Source organism: Monodon monoceros, unplaced genomic scaffold (genome assembly GCF_005190385.1).
Source record: "Monodon monoceros isolate NGI ecotype Baffin Bay Population unplaced genomic scaffold, NGI_Narwhal_1 Super_Scaffold_1, whole genome shotgun sequence".
In the NCBI taxonomy this organism is placed as follows: Eukaryota; Metazoa; Chordata; class Mammalia; order Artiodactyla; family Monodontidae; genus Monodon; species Monodon monoceros.
The window spans coordinates 64,503,978-64,522,897 of NW_021703765.1; the positions used below are offsets into that span (position 1 = coordinate 64,503,978).

General features: G+C 47.4%; 1 protein-coding gene across 6 annotated transcripts in view; it reads right to left on the reverse strand.

Moving 5' to 3' along the window:
• Positions 1-5,830: 5,830 nt before the first annotated feature.
• MTMR3 (myotubularin related protein 3) overlaps positions 5,831-18,920 on the reverse strand; it is a 131,940-nt gene continuing 118,850 nt past the window's right edge. For 3 of the 6 annotated variants that reach the window (XM_029233852.1, XM_029233867.1, XM_029233860.1), the window contains exons 13-20: positions 17,894-18,089; positions 16,916-17,101; positions 14,096-14,266; positions 12,745-12,890; positions 10,662-12,078; positions 9,437-9,547; positions 8,874-8,962; positions 6,005-6,249 (exon numbers count right to left, since the gene is read on the reverse strand). In XM_029233852.1, coding sequence (XP_029089685.1) covers positions 6,078-6,249; positions 8,874-8,962; positions 9,437-9,547; positions 10,662-12,078; positions 12,745-12,890; positions 14,096-14,266; positions 16,916-17,101; positions 17,894-18,089 — 2,488 coding nt within the window. In that variant the 3' untranslated portion in view covers positions 6,005-6,077. Of the gene's footprint in view, positions 6,250-8,873; positions 9,945-10,661; positions 12,079-12,744; positions 12,891-14,095; positions 14,267-16,915; positions 17,102-17,893; positions 18,090-18,920 lie in introns of all 6 variants that reach the window. The other 3 variants (XM_029233876.1, XR_003795277.1, XM_029233888.1) reach the window with 3 other exon arrangements.

Below are 18,920 nucleotides of genomic sequence, written 5' to 3' on the forward strand. Positions count from 1 at the left end.
ATGGAAATAAAAACAAAAATAAACAAACGGGACCTAATTAAACTCAAAAGCTTTTACACAACAAAGGAAACCACAAACAAAAAGACAACCCAAAGCATGGGAGAAAATATTCACAAACAGTGCGACTGACAAGGAATTAGTCTCCAAAATATACAAACAGCTCATGCAGCTCAATGTCAAAAAAAAAAAAGCAAACAACCCAATCAAAAAATAGGTAGAAGACCTAAACAGACATGTCTCCAAGAAGACATACAGATGGCCAAAAGGCACATAGATAGATGCTCAACACTGCTAATTATTAGAGAAATGCAAATCAAAACTACAATGAGATATCACCTCACACCGGACAGAATGGCCATCATCAAAAAAATCTACAAATAAATGATGGAGAGGGCGTGGAGAAAAGGGAACCCTCCTATACTGTTGGTGGGAATATACATTGGTACAGCCACTATGGAGAACAGTATGGAGGTTCCTTAAACTAATAACAGCTACCACATGATCTAGCAATCCCACTCCTGGGCCTATATCCAGAGAAAAACATGGTTCGAAAGGATACAGGCACCCCAGTGTTCGTTGCAGCACTGTTTACAGTAGCCAAGACATGGAAGCAACCTGAATGTCCATCGACTGATGAGTGGATAAAGAAGATGTGGTACAACAGAATGTTAGTCAATTAAAAAGAATGAAATGATGCCATTTGCAGCAACATAGATGATGGGCCTGGAGATTATCATACTAGGTGAAGTAAGTCAGAGAAAGACAAATATATGATATTATGTGGAATCTAAAAAAAAGATACAAATGAACTTATTTACAAAACAGTTTCACAGACTTAGAGAATGAACTTGGGGTAAGGGTGGCGGGGGAGGATAGATTGGGAGTTTGGGATTCAGATGTACACACCGCTATATTTAAAACAGATAACCAACAAGGATCTACTGTAAAAAATAAAAAATTAAATTTAAAAAAATCAGGAGGTTGGATTAAATCAATGATTTCAGACTTTCATTTTAATCATCAGAACCTTTCTTCAAATCACATCACATCTTACTTGGAAGCCTAATACTGAATGGGACAGAAGGCTCGCTCCCCACAGAACAGCATGAAAACCACAAAACCACACTATCTAAGGTCCCTCCCCCCTACCTCTAATACCAGGATTTCAAGTCCCAGGCCTCTGAAACACAGATGCTGACTCCTGCTGCCCCCTCCTGGCCAGGCCCCTCCCTGTCTCTTGAACAGACTAAGGAGTGGAGCTGTTTTATCCCATGCACCTAAAACACTGGTCACAAGACTGACTAGAGAACCACAGTGGCAAGGGGCTGAACAACTGTGGGTGAAAACGACATTTACTTAGTTTACATGGTCACGGAGGCTATAGCAGAATCAATGCTGTTACAATAGTGGGCACTACTGTCAGCAGCAACACGACGTTTTTAACCAGATTCCGAGCCTCATGGGTTCAGTTTGCATTTAAAAAAAAAAAAACTTAAACCAGTCAGGAAGAGTGAAAGGTCAATTTTGAATGCCAGTGTAAAACAAATTTCACTGAAAATACAACTGAAATGCAACTGCTATGAGCACTATAAGAGAAGCTAAGAACTTCGATATGATAAAAAAGTGGTAAATAAAATACCACAGCAGCATTAAAAAACTTTGTAATTTCTACTTCAGAGGGTACCCCTTCCCTTTCCTCCTCACGCCTCCGACAACTGCCTAGTCTGGAAGAGCCCTGTTCAACCAGGGAGGGAGCTGGTATCTGCACAGATGTGCAGCAGATGAACTCCACACAAGGGAGAGGACCAAGGTGTAAGTGTGGTTGTGTACCGGGGGCAGGGAGACTCCTGTTTAAGAGTCAGAGGCTTAGGAGCGTAGCCACCTACTCCTGCTAGATGCCTCTCACACATTCTTGTCCTGCCCTTCAGACATCTCATCAGTAACCTCGACTTTGAACAAATGTTCTTAAAAAATGTGACTAGAAATTAAACAGCTGGGACTCCTGCCATATTTTCCAAACTCCAAATGGAGACTCAAGTCATTTTGCTCCACAGTCCAGGTCCATTTTCACTCATTGTTAGCCCTACCCTCAGCTAATGCAGTCGGGTGGGTACAGCTGCAGCCCTGGAGACAGATCACTTGAATAGGTACCAGCAAAATGAAAAGTCCTGCAACAGCACCTTCAAAGCAGCCCTTGTTCTTAAGACATCAGCAGAGGTCATGGCTACAGTTAACGATCTCCCAGCCTCGTGTGCAGTGGCCAAGTATATCAGCTGTCTCAAGGACAGTGGCCTGAAACCATATTCTAGGGTTTATCCTCAATTCCCATTTTGATATTTTTTAATAGCTGGAAATTAACAAATGCTCTGGGGCAGCATTTTGTTCATTCCCCTTTAAATCCGCCACAGTACCTTTTTAATTCTTAGAATATTATTCTCTGCTAACATAGAAATGAACAATGAGCATATTAGCAAAATAAAGAAAAATTTTCTGTACACCTTTACTAGGAAGTCTCAGTGGATTAAGGCAGTCCTATCATTTTTTGGACTGGGATTAAGGACACCGAAGTACAGAAAGAGGGGAAAAATTCAGAGATGAAGAGGACATCCTGGCATCTCAAGGTCACCGTTAGTACTCCACTGCTTAGACCAAATACCTCCATGTGACAGCCTGAAGAAATCTGGCTGTGTCCTCGGATAACAGCTTTTCTTCACATACTGCCCTCTTCCACAGGGCAGTTCCTTGCCTTGACTCGCACTGTGCAGGTCTCACCAGCACCGGGCTCTTCATCTTCCGTAACGCCAGTAACTCCCCCTCTATGGACCCAACAGCCTTGCTAGATCCTACAAGTGTTTTTAACTTGCCAAGGGCTAAGCATTAGCCCCCAGGCACAACAGGAGCTCTGTGTAGACACACATTGGCTGACACAACTCAGGTTTTTACAAATTGGTCTGAGCACAGACTTGGCTCCCAGATGGACTGAAGGCAGCTGAAGTGGCACCTTCTCCTCCCAGAGGACAAGTTAGTTCTCAAACACCTGCCAGATGGCACACACAGCTCTCAGACTGGAACCAGCTGAGCTGTTTCTAAGTGCGTCTGTACTTTAGGAAGTGAGTACATCCGGAAAGTGACCTTGGAAGGCTCTCCGGTAGCTCAGAGCAGGTCACTCATCAGAGCCCCCAACTCACCACAGATGTGAGGCTGGCAACCCCAGAGCTGGGCGTTACTCAGTACCTACCTTCCCTCAGGAAGAACTGCATAACGTTACGTCCCCCACAGGCCCACGGGATGGGAAGTGTGCCCAAGAGTGACACAGGAAAGAAAATCCACCTCCGCGAAGAACAAGAACTAGTCCGGAAGTGACTAGAAACTACGGCCTTCTCGGCTGGTTGCAGAGCTTAGGAGCAGAGGTTCCTCCCTCTGTGTGGGAGGAGGAAGGAGACCTCTAGTTAGGCACACAAACCACTCATCCAATTCAGTTTCTGCCCAAGGTCTCTCTGCCCACCCGTAATTGTCTCATCCAAGACAGGCAGAGCAGAAGCACTTTCTAGCCACCCTCCCCGCAAAACCTCCTTTCAGTCTCCACTGCACGCATGCCTCAGTTCTTACCTGCTGCTACAGGTGCAGCTGTTGCTCCCTGCGTGGGGTTAAGGGGCTAGAGCACTGGCTAAAATCAAAGCAACAGCAAAAAAACAAAAACAAAAACGAGCCTGGAGGACAGAGGTAGTTTTAATTAGTGTTGACACTCAGTTCTTCAGATAAGGAAGAACAGCTGATTGTTAAGATGTCAGACTGCTTTGCCTTTTTAGCTTTGGAGATGTTAGTGGCAAAAACCATCGAGGAAATGTGTTGCAGTGTGTGGGTATTGTGGTGCGGCTCCTTGCCAAGGTCCAGAGTTTAAAAGAAATCAGTAGTTTTCCTTTGCCAAAGTCAACTTTCTCAGCAGCACCTCAAATTGCTTCTGTGTAAGAGGGAAATGGGGTGAAGGGGAATAAACCACAGGGAAAAAGAATTAGAACGTGTTAGCAAATGCTACCATGCGGAACACTAAACTTTATTCACTTTATTTATATATTTAACAGTTCTAAAGTATTTACTTCTTGCTTTGACAAAAAATGAAAAATATAGGAGCACTGACCAACTCCTCTTTAGGAGAAAAGGGTTATATATACAGCTACGGAGAGTTATGGTTCCTCCTTTACATACAAAGAAAAATATTAATAAAAAAGTGCTTCATTGATCAAAAAAGGGCTAAGAGCTGCAAGCATTTATTCACACTGTACATCAGACCCAAGAAACCCGTATCGTAACCTCTTGGCACCTGTCACTAGGACCTGCACAATCTTCAGATAGACTGACTTCTCCCCACCTGCAAGGCCAGACCACACAGAGTGTGAAGAACTTACACCCTGTTTCACTAAATTCAGATTCTGAGCAACCTCCTGCCACTGGGAAGTCGGATGCACTCAGACGCTCTTGGCTTTGCCTGGACTGACAGCTCCAGGGAAGGCTTCTGGGCCTCGTCTTATCTACACCCAGGCACACACAGGAGCCACCTTCCTGAGAGACAACTTGCCTTTAGCCAGGGAATTGCTTCCAAAGGGTAAGTAGAGTTCCCAGCCTCACCCCCACTGCCCACCACAATCCGCCCTGTTACCAGTTAGCAGCTTTTAGCAGAGCCAAGCATGGCCCTTCCCCCGAGAGGGAGGGCAGGCACAAAACATGGATGCCAAGATCACAAAGCACAAACCTAAACTCCTCTCCACTCTTCTCCATACACACCTCCACCACAAATATTCTTGATTTAAGGCTCTTTTTGGACCCCATCGAAGCTTACTAAGGAAAGGTGCCTTGCATCTCCTACGGGCTTTGTCACTTCTCTAAGGAGCCCTGCAGAGTCACCAAGTGGCCCCTCACTGCTGACCAGCAGCACAGGAGCAGGGCAGTGGGACTGCTGGGTCCTTCCCACTGCTCCAAGAAGGGGAGGCGGAGGAAGGCTGAGTCTATGGGACATGCTCCCTTCTCCAGACACTGCACTCTGAAAGGCTGATTCTACCCCTAAAGGGGGAGATCCATGATTGGTTTGGGAGTGGGGAATTTTTGGAACCCTGAGTCTGGATTTCCGTGTGCTAGACGAGGAAGAGAGATTGTTTGGGGGACCAGGCCCCAGAAGGGGCTTCCAGGCTCAGGGCATACTTTGGCCTTGACCATGGCAACAGGATACTGCACTCTGGCCAGTCTGCACCCTATGCCTGAGGGTGGGAAGCGCCACACAGCCTGGCTGAGGGGGGCAGACTGTTGACAGTGAGGGGAGCCCTAGACAAGGGGTCAAGTTAAAAAGAGAATCCCATGGGGGAGAATAGCCAGCCACCCATTCCCAGCCCTCTCCCTGCTTCACGAGTGTACCCCTTCTTTACCCAAACAGGGTGGGAGCGCCTAAGGGGTCCCACTTACTATGTGCCTGTGCCCCTCCCTCCAAACCCCAATCCCATTTATCTGCCTGTGGGATGGGACTAGCCCAGTCCCTCTTGGAAGGGAGAGGGCACCTGGGGCACTGCTCTTAGAGCAGATGCTTTCGGCGTCCTCAGCAGCAAAGGTTTTTCCAATCCAATCCGCTCTGATGTGGCAGTGATACAAGGAATGGTCACAAACGTCAGCACTGGCTTTATTCGCTGCTCTCTATCTGAGGCCTCCACTCCTGACTCAACCAGCCTCCTCCCATCCTGAGGAACTAAGCCACCCCTCAGCATCGCCTGACAGCAGGCAGCTCAACAGTTACAGGGGGCCTGGCAACCTCTGGTCTTCCATCCAAAAAAAAAAAAAGACAAATAGGGTACTTGTCTCATTTTTGGAGGCAGAGGGAGGATAGAAAATGGAGAGGAAAACAAATGTGGGGGTGGGTTGGGGAGGGAGAGATCAATCTACAATCCAGTGGTACATCCCAAATTTCCATCACTCTGCACAGTTGGTTCCATGTCCCCATTCCAAAGTGCACGGGCCTCTCAGTCTGCCCAGGCTGTTGTGGGCCTGTCAGAGGAACAGCAGCTTGGCCTCTGCCTGCCCCAGGTCACTGAGCTTCAGTTTGAAGTGGCAGCAATGGGCTTATCCAGTTCAAGGTCAATGCTGGAGCTTGTGGGATGCAGGCTGCTATAACAAGACTTGCACACTCGACTAGGTTCAAAGAGCTGTTGGCTGGGAACTGGAACCTTCTGGTTACAACAACTGGAGCAGAATACGTTCCCACAATTCCTTGAGATGAGCAGAAACAAAAACAGCATTAGTGTCAGCAGACACGGGGTGGAGAAACCAACTTCAGAAGACAGCGCTTCTCTGTACACGATTCAGATATGCCGGAGACTCCTCTAATATCAAACACTCATTTGTCTAAACCCACGAAGAAGCCAGGGAGGGAGGGGACCGCTCCCTAGCATAATCGCACACCACTTTCACTTTAGGGCCAAGGACCCTGGCTGCCTCACCACTATGGCTCAGGGTTACAAGGTGTCAGGTAGATGCTGCTCAAGAGAGATCCATGAAAACAAATGAGCCCAGGGCAGAAGGCAGCTGCTAGCTCAATGGCCAAGTCTTGGCCCAGGAAAACCCTGTGGCCACACCCACCTGGGCAATGGCCTCTGTGTAGCTTATGATCACAGAGAGGCCAGAGTCCAATGAACTGCCTCTGAGCTAATCAGATGACAGAAACTCCCAGCCCAGTTGGGGAGTGAGGAGCCTTGCCCAAAGGCTCAGAGGCAGCAACAGGAAGAACTGACTGCTGCCATCTAGGACTGCTTTTGCTGCCAGCATGCGAAGCCAGGAGACAAGCAACCAGTGACACATGCTCAGGGTGAAAAGACAAGAGCACAGGTGAACACAGGTGCACACACACACCCTATTAGACAAGGATGAGTTGACACTGGGTCACTCCCCTGCCCCCATGCATCTCCAGGGAATATCAGCTCTACCTGAAGGCCTGACTGCACCCAGGTCCCCAGCCTCTCTCCATTCCTCCAGTTGAAAAGCCCAGCTCTGATGCGCCTGTGCAGCAAAGGTCTGCACACCCAAACTGATGCCCTTCACAACTACCAGGAAAGGGAACTGGCAGAGGATGAGTTTCTGCTCACCTTACAACCCCACCCCACTCTGGGGAGGCCCTAGAATAGGAGACTCCGAAGAGTCTAATGCAGCCTGCCAAAGACTTGGGGCAAGCATCTAAAAGGAAATCCTCCTCCTTAGCCAGTTATCACTCACTACCTTTTCATTTATGCTCCTCAGAAAGGAAACCCACTGCTGGATTAAGGATCATTTAAGCACAGAAGAGAGAATACTGAATACCCTTTGGCAACAAAATACCACCGCAAAAGGAAAAGGCTAGACAAGGAGCAATGGAAAGACAGAACTAAAACACAAGACTTCATCTTCTAGAATGCAGTGAGTACTTCACAACTCTGTTTCTGAAAAGCATGAGTCAGCAACAACTGTGGTTACAGAGAAACATTACCTAAATCTACTTCTGGATGTGTACATTTATTTAACATACCTTCTGGAATTCAGCTTAAAGGCCTGACATGTATTTGATGAGTTAAGCTTTTCTATCTGACTTCTTTCAGGGGATCCTGATAGACCCTAAGTGGAGTTTTCCCTTAAGTCTTCAATGCTAACAGTTCTCCAGAAAGACCATCTCTGTTCAGTCCTGGGCTTTTTTTTTTTTTTTTTTTTCCTTAAAAAAGTCATGCTGTTTGACTTGAAAGTCACCGGCATCATTCTGGCATCTAAGTGAACGACTGACCCAAAAGAAATAGCTCTAAAACCCCTCAACTGGCTATTCCACAAGACCAGCGCCTGCTGAAGCACCGCTTCTTGCCATAAGCAAGATGGCTCGGCTGACCTATGCAGTCAGCAGGGGCAACCACGGCTGCAACCTGCAGCCAGCTGCTGTGGTCCCCCCACCCCACCCAAGCCCACCTGCTTGCCTGCCTGCACTCCTGCCCCAAAGCTTCATCCCAATGAGTGCAGAGAGGGGGAAATGGTAGCGTTAGTGTGGAGAAGTTACTGTAGGTGTGCAGAAATCACAGACAGGTTGTTGCAAATGCTCACCACGTTTGATCAACACGGTCAATGTCCCTGCAAGGAGGGGAGAAAGAGCTCAGAGAAGAAGCCAACTAAAGACATTTGGGCTTGGGGTGAGCGTGGGGAGAGAGACAGTCCTAGAAGCATCATCACCAGACAAAGAGGTGGTTCCATTTTCAATCCAGGTCCATTCATGTGGGTGGGCTATGTCACAGTTCAGATAAAATTCCTACCCCAAGAACACTGAATATCCTCCAGTCACCACCCCAGCTGGGGCAAAGCATCCCTAACCACTCACTACCCCAACCCAGAAGGAAGAAAGAAGTCAGGAGCCTTATGGATTGAAGACTATACCCTAACCTATTCCCACTAGTCCTCCAACCAATAAGTATGCGGTCAGGGAGAGGGGGTAAGGAGTAGGAAAACGAAGTTCTCTGCCCACAGCAGGAAAACTGTCTTTGCTCACAGCAGCCGTGCTGAATGGGAAGAAATTGTATTCTAGGAATAAGAAATGGCGGTGTGGGTGGTGGTAGCAGTTGCTTCATCAATCCAGGAACCAAAATAAAAAAGGGACATCATTTTCAAAACTTACTCACGATCACTCTAAAATGGAAGAAAGACACCCAGTGCAGTTCTGCAAACACCAATTTCAGAGGCACAAAAGGTGAGTCAGGGTCCTGAAGACCCTGGGGTCTGCCTCAGAACACTGCCAGCCAGCTGCCTGCATCTTTCAAATCTGCAGGCTCTGTGGACCAAACCTCAGCCTCTACACCCCCACCCACCCCACCACACCCTCCCAGTGGCACCTGCAGTGGTGCTTCCTGCTGGCAAGCCAGAAGGCGCTGTCGCATGCATAGCAGTGGGCAGCCAGGTGGTCAGGGAGCCAACGGGTCATCTGTAAAACGGATGAGGCCAGGTTAGTGACAGGAGATGGGCCATCCAGCCGGAGCCAACAGAGCCATGCTGGGGGGCAGCAAGAGTCACAAGGACCACACTGGCTCCAGTGGCACCAGCCCATCAGGTCTGATGTCAGCAGTACAAGAAAGGCGTCCAAATCGTTTCCCTGGAGGGGACTCCAAACTCCCTTGAGATCAAGTGGCAGGCAATAGCACCCTGGGTCGCTATGAGAGCTGGCAAGGCTCCAGTTCATAGAGGCAATGAGGAGAGAGGGCTGGCCTGCTACATCTCCCTTGCTGAGAAATTCTAGGCTTGATGGGAATTCATAGATGCTGAGATTCAGAGAGGCTCAAGGCTAAGTGTGCTGTGTGGTCATTCCTTAGCCAGGGGCAGGGGGAATGGATGATGGGGGTAGAGAAGAACTGCAGAACAGTTGCATGGGTGGCACTCAGAACAGGGGCTGAGCCTGTACCTCCGTGTCCTGTTTATCCACCTGCTCCCAGCTGGCTTCAGAGAAAATCTCTGTGCTGCAGCGAGACAAACAGTTCTGATCCAGAATGCTTTCCGAGTCAGGAATTGAAGTCTGTTGGCAAACAAACACAGCTGAACAGAATGAACCTGGTCTCCTCCCAGAAGAAGAAAGGGCTTGGCAAAGAAGGGAGCACTGGGGACTTTGGGCGGGCCTGGGTGTTAGGGCTGCTGAATCTCTAGGTGCCTCAGCCATCAAGAATTGGGTTGAGCAGGTTCAGAGACAGGGCTGAGCTCAGCTAGAAGAGAGATACACAGATCTAAGGTTATGTGCAGGGATTCTAGAGTGGAAAGACAGGCCTCGGGTTCCAGGAAGTGAGTAGGGCAGAAATGACCAGGATGAAGTGGGAACTCAGTGTCAGCTGCTTCAGGGGGCCTGTCAGTCCAACCCTGCCACTTACATGTGTGTGTTGAAACTGAGTGCTTTGGGCATGTCCTTTCTCTGAAGGACTCTGGGAAAATGAGAAACCATCATTAGTATAAAGGAAAAACCAAGTCAGTTTGAAGTGAAAGTCATTGGACGAGCCCGCCTTTAATGTACGCTGACTGCTTCAGAGCCAGACTCACACTTGTCCTTAATCATGTCGAGACTGCCTCCTTGAGAACCTCCCCTCAGGTACCACCACTCCGGTCACCAGGCTCCATCAGTGCTAACTCCCAACAGTGATACCTCTCCCCATTTCTACTGCCATCACCTGCCACAAGGTAGGTACAAATACCTGTTTAAAAAGAACTAAACCTTCACAGCTACAGCCCATGTTATGTTTGGGGGTTGGGGGGGTGGGGTGCAGCAGCTAATTGTTCACTAGCTACTGGGGTAGGACAGGCACTATGATTTCACAGGAACATTTGACATTGCCCTACAAATATTATTCTGCCCAGGAGTTCACGCTTTTCTCAAGGCATGATCCTCTCTCCGAAGAGAACTGACCAACCACATAGTGAGTGCTAACTCTCTTCCTAATTCTGTCTAGACAGGATACCTGTGGAAAGTAAGCAAGACAGGAAAGAAAAAGAAGAACACACTGCCAATCACCTGGCTGAGGCTGATCTCCAGCCTCTCTCAATTCTGGAACTTTCCAGTTCTTTCAGAAATCTGTACAAAGGGCGCCCCGGCTCAGTGTGCCCTGTCTCCTTGTGCAGCTATGGAGGCACCATAGTGTACTTACCACTTCATCCCCAAAGTCCCCATTGAAGCGTAGGGAGCTGGTCAGGTACTGGCTCTCCAGGCGACTCCTCAGCTCCTGGACTTGTTTCTTCAAGGTCTCCACTTCCTGCTGGTGGCCCGACTCAATCTGACGCAGGCGCTGTTGGATAGTGTCCGTGTACAGAGGCATGCCGTCATCGTCCAGGTGGCTGCGGGAAGGCTGGTCAGGGCTGCCAGTTGCAGACACCCTCCCCGAGTGGCTGTGCAGCCACTTGTGATGCAAGTTCCTCGAGTGTAAGTGGGCAGAGCTGCAGCTTGTGGCAGACAGCTGGCGGCTCAGTGAGTCCTTGCTCCTACCAGTCTCCCCATTGGCACAGTGCCCATTGGGGGTAGGGTACTTCTGGAGGGTACTATGCCCTGGGAGCTGCTCTGAGGCCTTATTTTCAGTCTCTGGAGCACCATTGCACACAAGCCCCTCTTTACATTCAGCTAAAGGCAAGGCACAAGGAGAATGCGCTGGGCTCTGGGTGCTGCTGGGGGAAGTCCTATACACCAGAGATCCCACTTGGGGCCTCTCAGCCAGGCTCCTCTCTGAAGGCCTGGGCTCCATGGCTTGAGGAAGCTCCTCCTTGCCACTGAACCTGCCACTGCTTACCCTGGCAGGTAAGCAAGGTCTATCATGGCCTTGGGGACCACTTTCTGACTTCACTTTATCTTCCACTAACATGTCCATGGAACTATCCGCATTTGGTCCTCTGGTCTCAAATGAAACTTGGGAGGGCAGAGAACTTGACTGTGAGGTACCAAAGCCAACTTTCACATCTACTGAGATTGGAAGGACTGCCTCCTCCCTGTCCTGTGTGATAGCTCCTATTCGAGACTGTTCCACAGGGACCTCCTGGGCATCCTCTCCCTGGGGGGGCTCCTGGAGAGAACTGGGGAGAATACTGTGCCCACCCTGCTGCTCAGGAATACCCTGTGAGAGCACAAGAAGGCTGGTGCCTAGATGGTGGCTCCTTAGAGCAGCATCACCCAGTTCTGGCTCTTGATGAAGCACAATGGCTGGGCACTCAGGGGTCTTCCCTCTCCTCCCCTCTTCTAAAAGAGCCTCCTCTTTGACCTCCTGCATCTCCCTGTGGGCAGGCTCCTCTACCCCACTCTCCTCTTTGGTGGCCTCTTGCAGGATATTCTCCATCTGCCCCTCAGCTACTCCAGCTGCAACAGACAGCTCGGCGCCACCCAGCACTTTGGCTGGCTTCCCCAGGCTGTCAGGATCCAGAAGCTCCTCTCCAGGACCAGCCAGAGTGCTCAGTTCCAGCGAACGACGGTGCTCCTGCCACTTCTCATTCAGGCTTGGGTCACTGCTGCGCCGGCTGGCTAGAGGCACTGTGTTCTCGCAGGCGGTGGTCAGATTGTCAAATGATCTAGTCTTTGGTAGCCTAAAGGAAGGAGTTTGGGGGAAATGAGAATATGAGGTTGTTCACAGGGAAGTAGGAGACAACAGGTTTTAACAGGCAGTCATTTCATAAATGGCTCCATTACGGCTACTCAAGGAGCCATGGCGCATCTGGAGTAAGGCTCAGACTGCAGAAAGGCAGAGCTCCAGGACGAGTACTTCTATTCCTCTGGCACCATCCCTACCCCATGCCCAACACATACAAATAAGCTAATAGCAAACGCTATTTTAAAAAGATATTCTTCATGATACTGCTATGTTTCTCAATTAGTGGCAGAGGAAAGTAGCACTGCTGATCTTCTGATATTACAATATTTTAAATTATTATTCATCAGTCTGAATTCAATAAAGCTAATTCATAGATCTCAAAGCCAGACTGTCTATCATCTGATGGCATCTGCCTTTCAAGCCCAGGACAGCAAGTCACAGCAGGGAGGCAGGAGCACAGAGCAGTGGCTGAAACTCCAGCCAGAGGGTCACAAGAAACCCAGAGGATATGCTCCATCACTGAGAAACTGCTCCTCAGAGATCTAAGAAAGATGTGTGGAACCAAATAATGTCATGATCTCCAACCATCCCTGGATGCATCCCAACACAGGAGTGTACACCCACAAAGGACCTGCAGTCTTGGCATCAGCCCCAGGCTCACCGACTCAGAGGTGGATCATCAGGGCTGGTGCCAGGGGCTGGGTATGGTGCACAGCTGTCGTCCACAGGGGTGGACGGGGATGGGCAGGGCAGGTACACTGCACTCCACAGCATCAGGTTACGCACGTGGCACACAGGGTACAGCACCTGAAGAGAAAGCGGTGGACACAGGTTTAAACAACTTCCAACAAGTCTGTTAGAAATGTCTAGAAATGAGGGTGAAGAAGCAAGCACCAAGCAGGAACGCCCAGCAGTCCTGCACAATCTCCAAGGGGCATTAGCATGAGTGGATGCAGCTCTATCACGGCGGGTGGTGGGTAGACGGGACATTTTTCACCTGACAGCCTCTGTGGGAATGAAAATCTAAAAAAAATTCTTTAAATCCACTTCTCATTAGTTGTTTCTTAGGTCACCTTTATTGAATGACTGGCTTTTCTCAACCTAATTTGTTGCTTTTACCACACAAGAAAATGAGTCATTCTAGATGGTTGATAGTTCCCTAGTACAAAAGCTTGGCTTCAGAACACATTGTCAAACCTGTTTTATAGGATCATCTAAATTAATCAAGTGAAAAGGAGGAAATTTTCTTCTGTACTGTTACTTCCCCAGCAGTCACAGGAGAGAGAGAAGCAGTTAGCTTCAATCTTTCCTTGGACTACTTAACTGTAGTAAGAGGTTTATTAATTAATAGTCCAGCAAATCAATATAACCTCTGATTAGCTTCCTTGTGACTTTAGAATTTAAGATGCATTAAAAGGAACATTACTGTGTACATTACTGTGTACCAATGCACAGATATAAGTGCCTCCTTTTCTCTGCTTAACAGAAAGTGTTCCTTTGAGGAACAAAGTCTTAAAGGGCCTGCCAGTTCTCCATGTGAGTAGAGGATCACACAGACACACTGCTAGTGTCACAAACAGTTTTCTGCTGAGACAGATGCTGTAATGGGTATCATTGCCTGTTGACACTGGAAGGGTGCTGGGGGCCTGCAGCTCCTTCTGAGCTATCAGGGGCATCCAGGGAACAACTTAAGTGCCTCCTCCACCTGTTAGACAGAACATGCTAGAAATAAGCTCTGGCGGAGGTGCCAGAAAAGATTCATGTCTAGAGTGGCAAAGTAGAGATGTTTGCTAAATCAAACCACCCTGAACAAAGAGCAGTCAGAAGCAGGGCAGAATAACCAGAAAACAGGCCTTTCTCAGGACAAAGTGGTTGGGAAAAAATGGAACTACTCCATCCAGAGACAACTGAGATGCCTTCGAGAAAACAGTCACTTCTCAAAAAAGATCCCATATGTCCCCATCCCCAAATTCATTCTGCTGATGAGGGAGAAAAGACTAAAGAATACATACGGCTTCTGACTGAGAGGAATACAGTAGGTTTTTGAAAGCCTTGTTGCCCGCCCGAAGCAGCGACCACACAGAACACGTCCGTTCCTGAGTATGTTTTTCCCCTCTCTCCTTGGCGTTGTTGCACAGGAATGTTCCAAACAGGCAGGAATAGGTATGCTGCACCAGTTTCACCTATGGGAGTCCAATATGAGGCAAAATCAAACAATGGGTACGCATTTTCTGGGGGAAGGTCAGCCCAGCTAAGCCACCTTCCCCGACACCCCTGATGTGCACTTCAGTTCATGCTTGGTAAGGATGGGGGACCCAAGTAAGCCACCCAATCGCAGACTCCTCATAACCCCAGCCACCATCACTCCTGAGTCAAAACGGCAAAGACAGGGTGTTGGCACCCCCATCCTCTTGACCTCCCTGGCACCCCCATCCTCTTGACCTCCCTTGTAAACAGTCTCCAAGGTCCCCAGTTAACAGCTATCCATATAAACTGGGCATAGGAGCAGGTCAGTATGCAACCCAAGTCTGAACTTCTAAACAGCTTTTCATTCAGCAAGTTGCTATTGAGCATCTCACATACCCCAAATGTTTCTGTGGGTGCTGGACAGGCAACAGTGAGAAGACGGCTCTCCTGCCCTGGTAGAGCTCGCTCTGGCTGTGGGGGTAGGGGTGACCAGTGCTATGGACAACAATAAGGCAGGGTAAGAGGGCCAGAGCACATGCAGGGCAGCGTGAGAAGGCTCACTGGCCTCTAGAGACCTGATGGAAATGAGAGAGCAGATCATACCAGCCGGGGGTGGGAGAGGAGGCTGCTCCAGGCACAATGGCCTTGAGGTGAGCACAGGATTGCAACTTCTGAGGAACTGACAGACATTGCATGAGGTGGAGGATGGGCAGACATTGCATGAGGTGGAGGATGGGAGGAAATGAGCCTGGACAGGCTTGCAGGCCATTTTAAGGACTGTGGAGAGAGCCTTGGAGGCCTTGCAGAAGGGCCTTGCAGGCCATTTTAAGGACTGTGACTTATCCTGTGTCAAAAGCAGAGTCATTGGAGGTTTCTTGACAGAGGAATGATACGGTCTGTATCATGTTTTAGAAGGATTCCTCAGGCTGCTAGACTGACTCGGGAATTGGGGCAGGAGATGTGGTGGCTTAGACCAGTGTTGGGAACAGCACAGGTAGCAATAAGTTATCAGGTTTTAGATATATTTTTAAAGCAGAGCTGCAGAATCTGCTGACAGACTGAATATGGAATATGAAAGAAAGGAGAGTTGAGGATGACATAAAAGTTTTTGCCCTAAATGAATCGAAGGTGTGAGTTGCCATTTGGTGAGATGGAAGACTTCTGGAAGATAAGTTTTGGGGTGGAGACATATGGAAATCAAGAACTGAGTTCTGAACGAGTTAAGTTTGAAATACCATTAAGACATCCAAGTGGAGATACTGAGTAGTCACAAGTGGATGAGAGCCTGGAGTTAAGTGGAGAGAGAGATCTGAGCTGAAGACGTATGCATGTAGGAATCACAGAGAGCAATTAAAGCCAACAAACTGGATGAAATCCCTAGAGAAGGAGGCTGAGCCCTGGGGCACTCCCAGCATTCACGAGTGGGGAGGGAAGGAGGAACCAGCAAAGGAGACAGAAAGGACCAGTTGGTGAAGCGGAGAACTAAGACTGTGCTGGAAGTCAACTGAAGAAAGTGTTTCAAGAAAGGAGTGATTAAATTGTGCCAAATTTTAATGATGGATCAAAGAAGATGAAGGCAGTCAAAAGGTACAAACTTCCAGTTATAAAATAAGTAAATCGTGGGATGTGATGTACAGCAGGGTGACTGTAAGTTAGGAATACTGTACTGTATATTTGAAAGTTGCCAGGAGAGGACATCTTAAAAGTTCTCATCACAAGAAAAAAACTTCATAACTACGTATGGTAACAGATGTTAACCAGAATTTTGTGGTAATCTTTTAGCAATTTATACAAATATCAAATCACTGTTGTATACCTGAAACTAATATAATGTTATCTATCACTTATACTGCAATTAAAAAAAAGGGTGATTGAAAACTGATCACTGGATTAGAAATGTGAAGGTCACTGGTGACCTTAACAAGAGCAGCTCTGGTAAAGTGGTGGAGTGAACACCTGACTGGACCAGGTTTAAAAGAGAATGGGAGGAGAAGCGTTTGAGAGAGTAAATGTCAAGACTTGAGGAGCTCTGCTGTGAAGAAATGAGATATGAAAACTGAGGTAATAGCTAGAGGGGGATGCAGTACCCAGAAACGGTTTTGATGAAATAGGAGGCACTATACCATGCTTGTATGCTGATGGCAATGATCTGGTAAAAAGGAAAATAGGCTCATGCACAGGGCAGGGAGGAGAAATGCTGAAGCAATGAAGCTGAGCAAAGGAGGGGGATGGAAGCTGGTGCACAAGTGGAGGAGGGGCTGGAAGAGGGCAAGGATAGTACATCCTCCTTCAAAGGACAGGGAGCAGAGAGTGTGGAACAGACACAGGGGGGTTGGTAGATGGACTGGAGGGAGCAGATGAAAATCTATTGCTTCTATTTCTAACTACTGTTTAGTGCTTTTATCATCCATTTTAAAAGTTATGTTTAGAAGAACTCAAAGTTTATGTAAACTTAGTACACATGGATTCACTAAATAAACAAACACCTGTTTATTACTATTGTTTTTAATTAAAAATGGAAGAATGACCCCTCAAATTCTAGAAAGGATGCAGTTTCATGTGAAAACTGGCCCACTAACATTTGCATTGATACCCCTATGAATTTAGAAGGTCCCCAAAACGAAGAATCACAAGCCCAAACTCACAAGGAATGCTTCATTGAACTCAAAAGAGCACGGAAATTGCCTCTGAAGCTGATGAACACAGTCCAGCCACTGTAAAAACACTGGGCAACGCTCGTTCAGATCATCCGAGTTCTCCCCATGACCACACCGGTCAGCAAACTTGTGGCCAAAATCCAGCCACTCCATCTCCACGAGGACCTGGAAACCCTGCGGGGAAGCACCCAGGAGAGACCCATTTGTGCTTGTCTATCCAAACTATAACTGTTCTGAGCCTAATGTCACCAACAGTGATCCCTTTTAACACCTTCCCACTAAGCCCACCAGGAGCCCCTAACCCAGCCCCACGGCCAAAGGATGGGACACAGGCTTAGGGCAGTGTCCCGATTCCCTCAACTCCATTCCATAATCATCAAAGGGGTGGTAACTAAGCATTTATCTAAGTCTTCGTTGAGACTATTTATATTTTTAGCCCTTCATTCACTATAAAAAAGTCATACTTTTTCCCCCCTTAATTTCTTTTTTATTTTTTAATTTCTTTCATGGTATGCTTACAAAGTCATGTTTGTAAAATCTTTCCCCATCCCAGATTTACATATATTTTAGGGTACCTTTATGGTTTTTCTTATATCTTTAACCCAATAGGTGATTATTTCACAATAGGGTTCTTTCTCCACAGAATATTGTGGTGATATACAGACCCATTACCATAATAAGCATGTCAAGATCCTTCTATAGAAGCCCCACTTTCCTGGGGTATCCAAGTAGATACTCTGCAAAGGAAAACATGTCTGTATTCTCAATACCTGGTTATTCACAATCTACCCCCTTTTAAGAGGCACAAGCACTGTGGTACGTACCACAACAATTTAGCTCAAGATAAAGGAGTAATGATTCAAAACTACAGAAATTTCACTTTCACTGGGCCTAGCCACCTCAATCAAAACCGATCATAAAACCCTCCAAGGTTTCCCCCACTCATCCTGAAGTGTCAAATCCTACCTCTATGGTTCGGTAATAAGGGTCCAGCAAGAGCTTAGCCAATGCCACAATCTGGGGGGTGCGGTCCCAGCCATCCGAGCAGTGCGCTAGCACTGGTCGTTGATCACGATCCACAGCATGCACTACCAGAAGTGCTGACTTCAGAAGCACAGACAGGTGATGGAGCCATTTTGTACTTTCAAGAGCTGAGAGCCAACTACAAAAATAAAACAGAAGGGGATAGGAAATGCTGATTTTTATGATATACTGGGTCATGCCAAATAGCAGTCATATTCAAAAGCAATTCCCAAAGACTTTTCCTTCCAAATAAAACACTGCCAAAACAAACAGAAAATCTCTGTGTTTACAAAGCATGTACAAGGATGAGACCCAAGCCCTACCATGCAATAGAGGAGAGCCTTAGAAATAGGACAGTAATTAACAGGGCCACCTTCTGTTCCAAAAATGTTATAGCTAATTTCCCAGAGAGAATTAATATTTAATATTCTTTAGTCCATAATAGGTATATCTACCCAGTATAAGAAAAGTAGCTCTTCCTGGAATCTTCTCCAAAAAACAACAAAAAAACAAAAAACACAGCCACTCTGAGATGGAAAAGAGAAAATATTTATATTTAATGATCAGCAACTCTGCCCAGCAAGTCCTCAAAAAAAAGGTAAAGAAAACTCAAATGTAAGTATGTCTGTAATAAGATACAAGCTAGATGCCACATCCAACAACAGTGCAGACAACATCGCTTACTACCCACACCCCAACACCCACCACTGATCAAGTCTTGAATGTCTATGGATTAAAACTGGATGGGCCCAAACTTATGATTTAGACTCACACAAATTAATACGCCTGTGGCTACACAGCTGCTGGGCTTAGTACAGACTAGATTCAGCAGGGATCTAAAAACCTTTTGAAAGGCCTTCAGGGAGTATCAGATCCCAAGAATGGCCCCTTGGGAATAATCACAAGCTGATCACAAATGGTTTTTTAACTGTGTTGACATTTTATTTCTTGTGCCCTGTCATGAATTCTA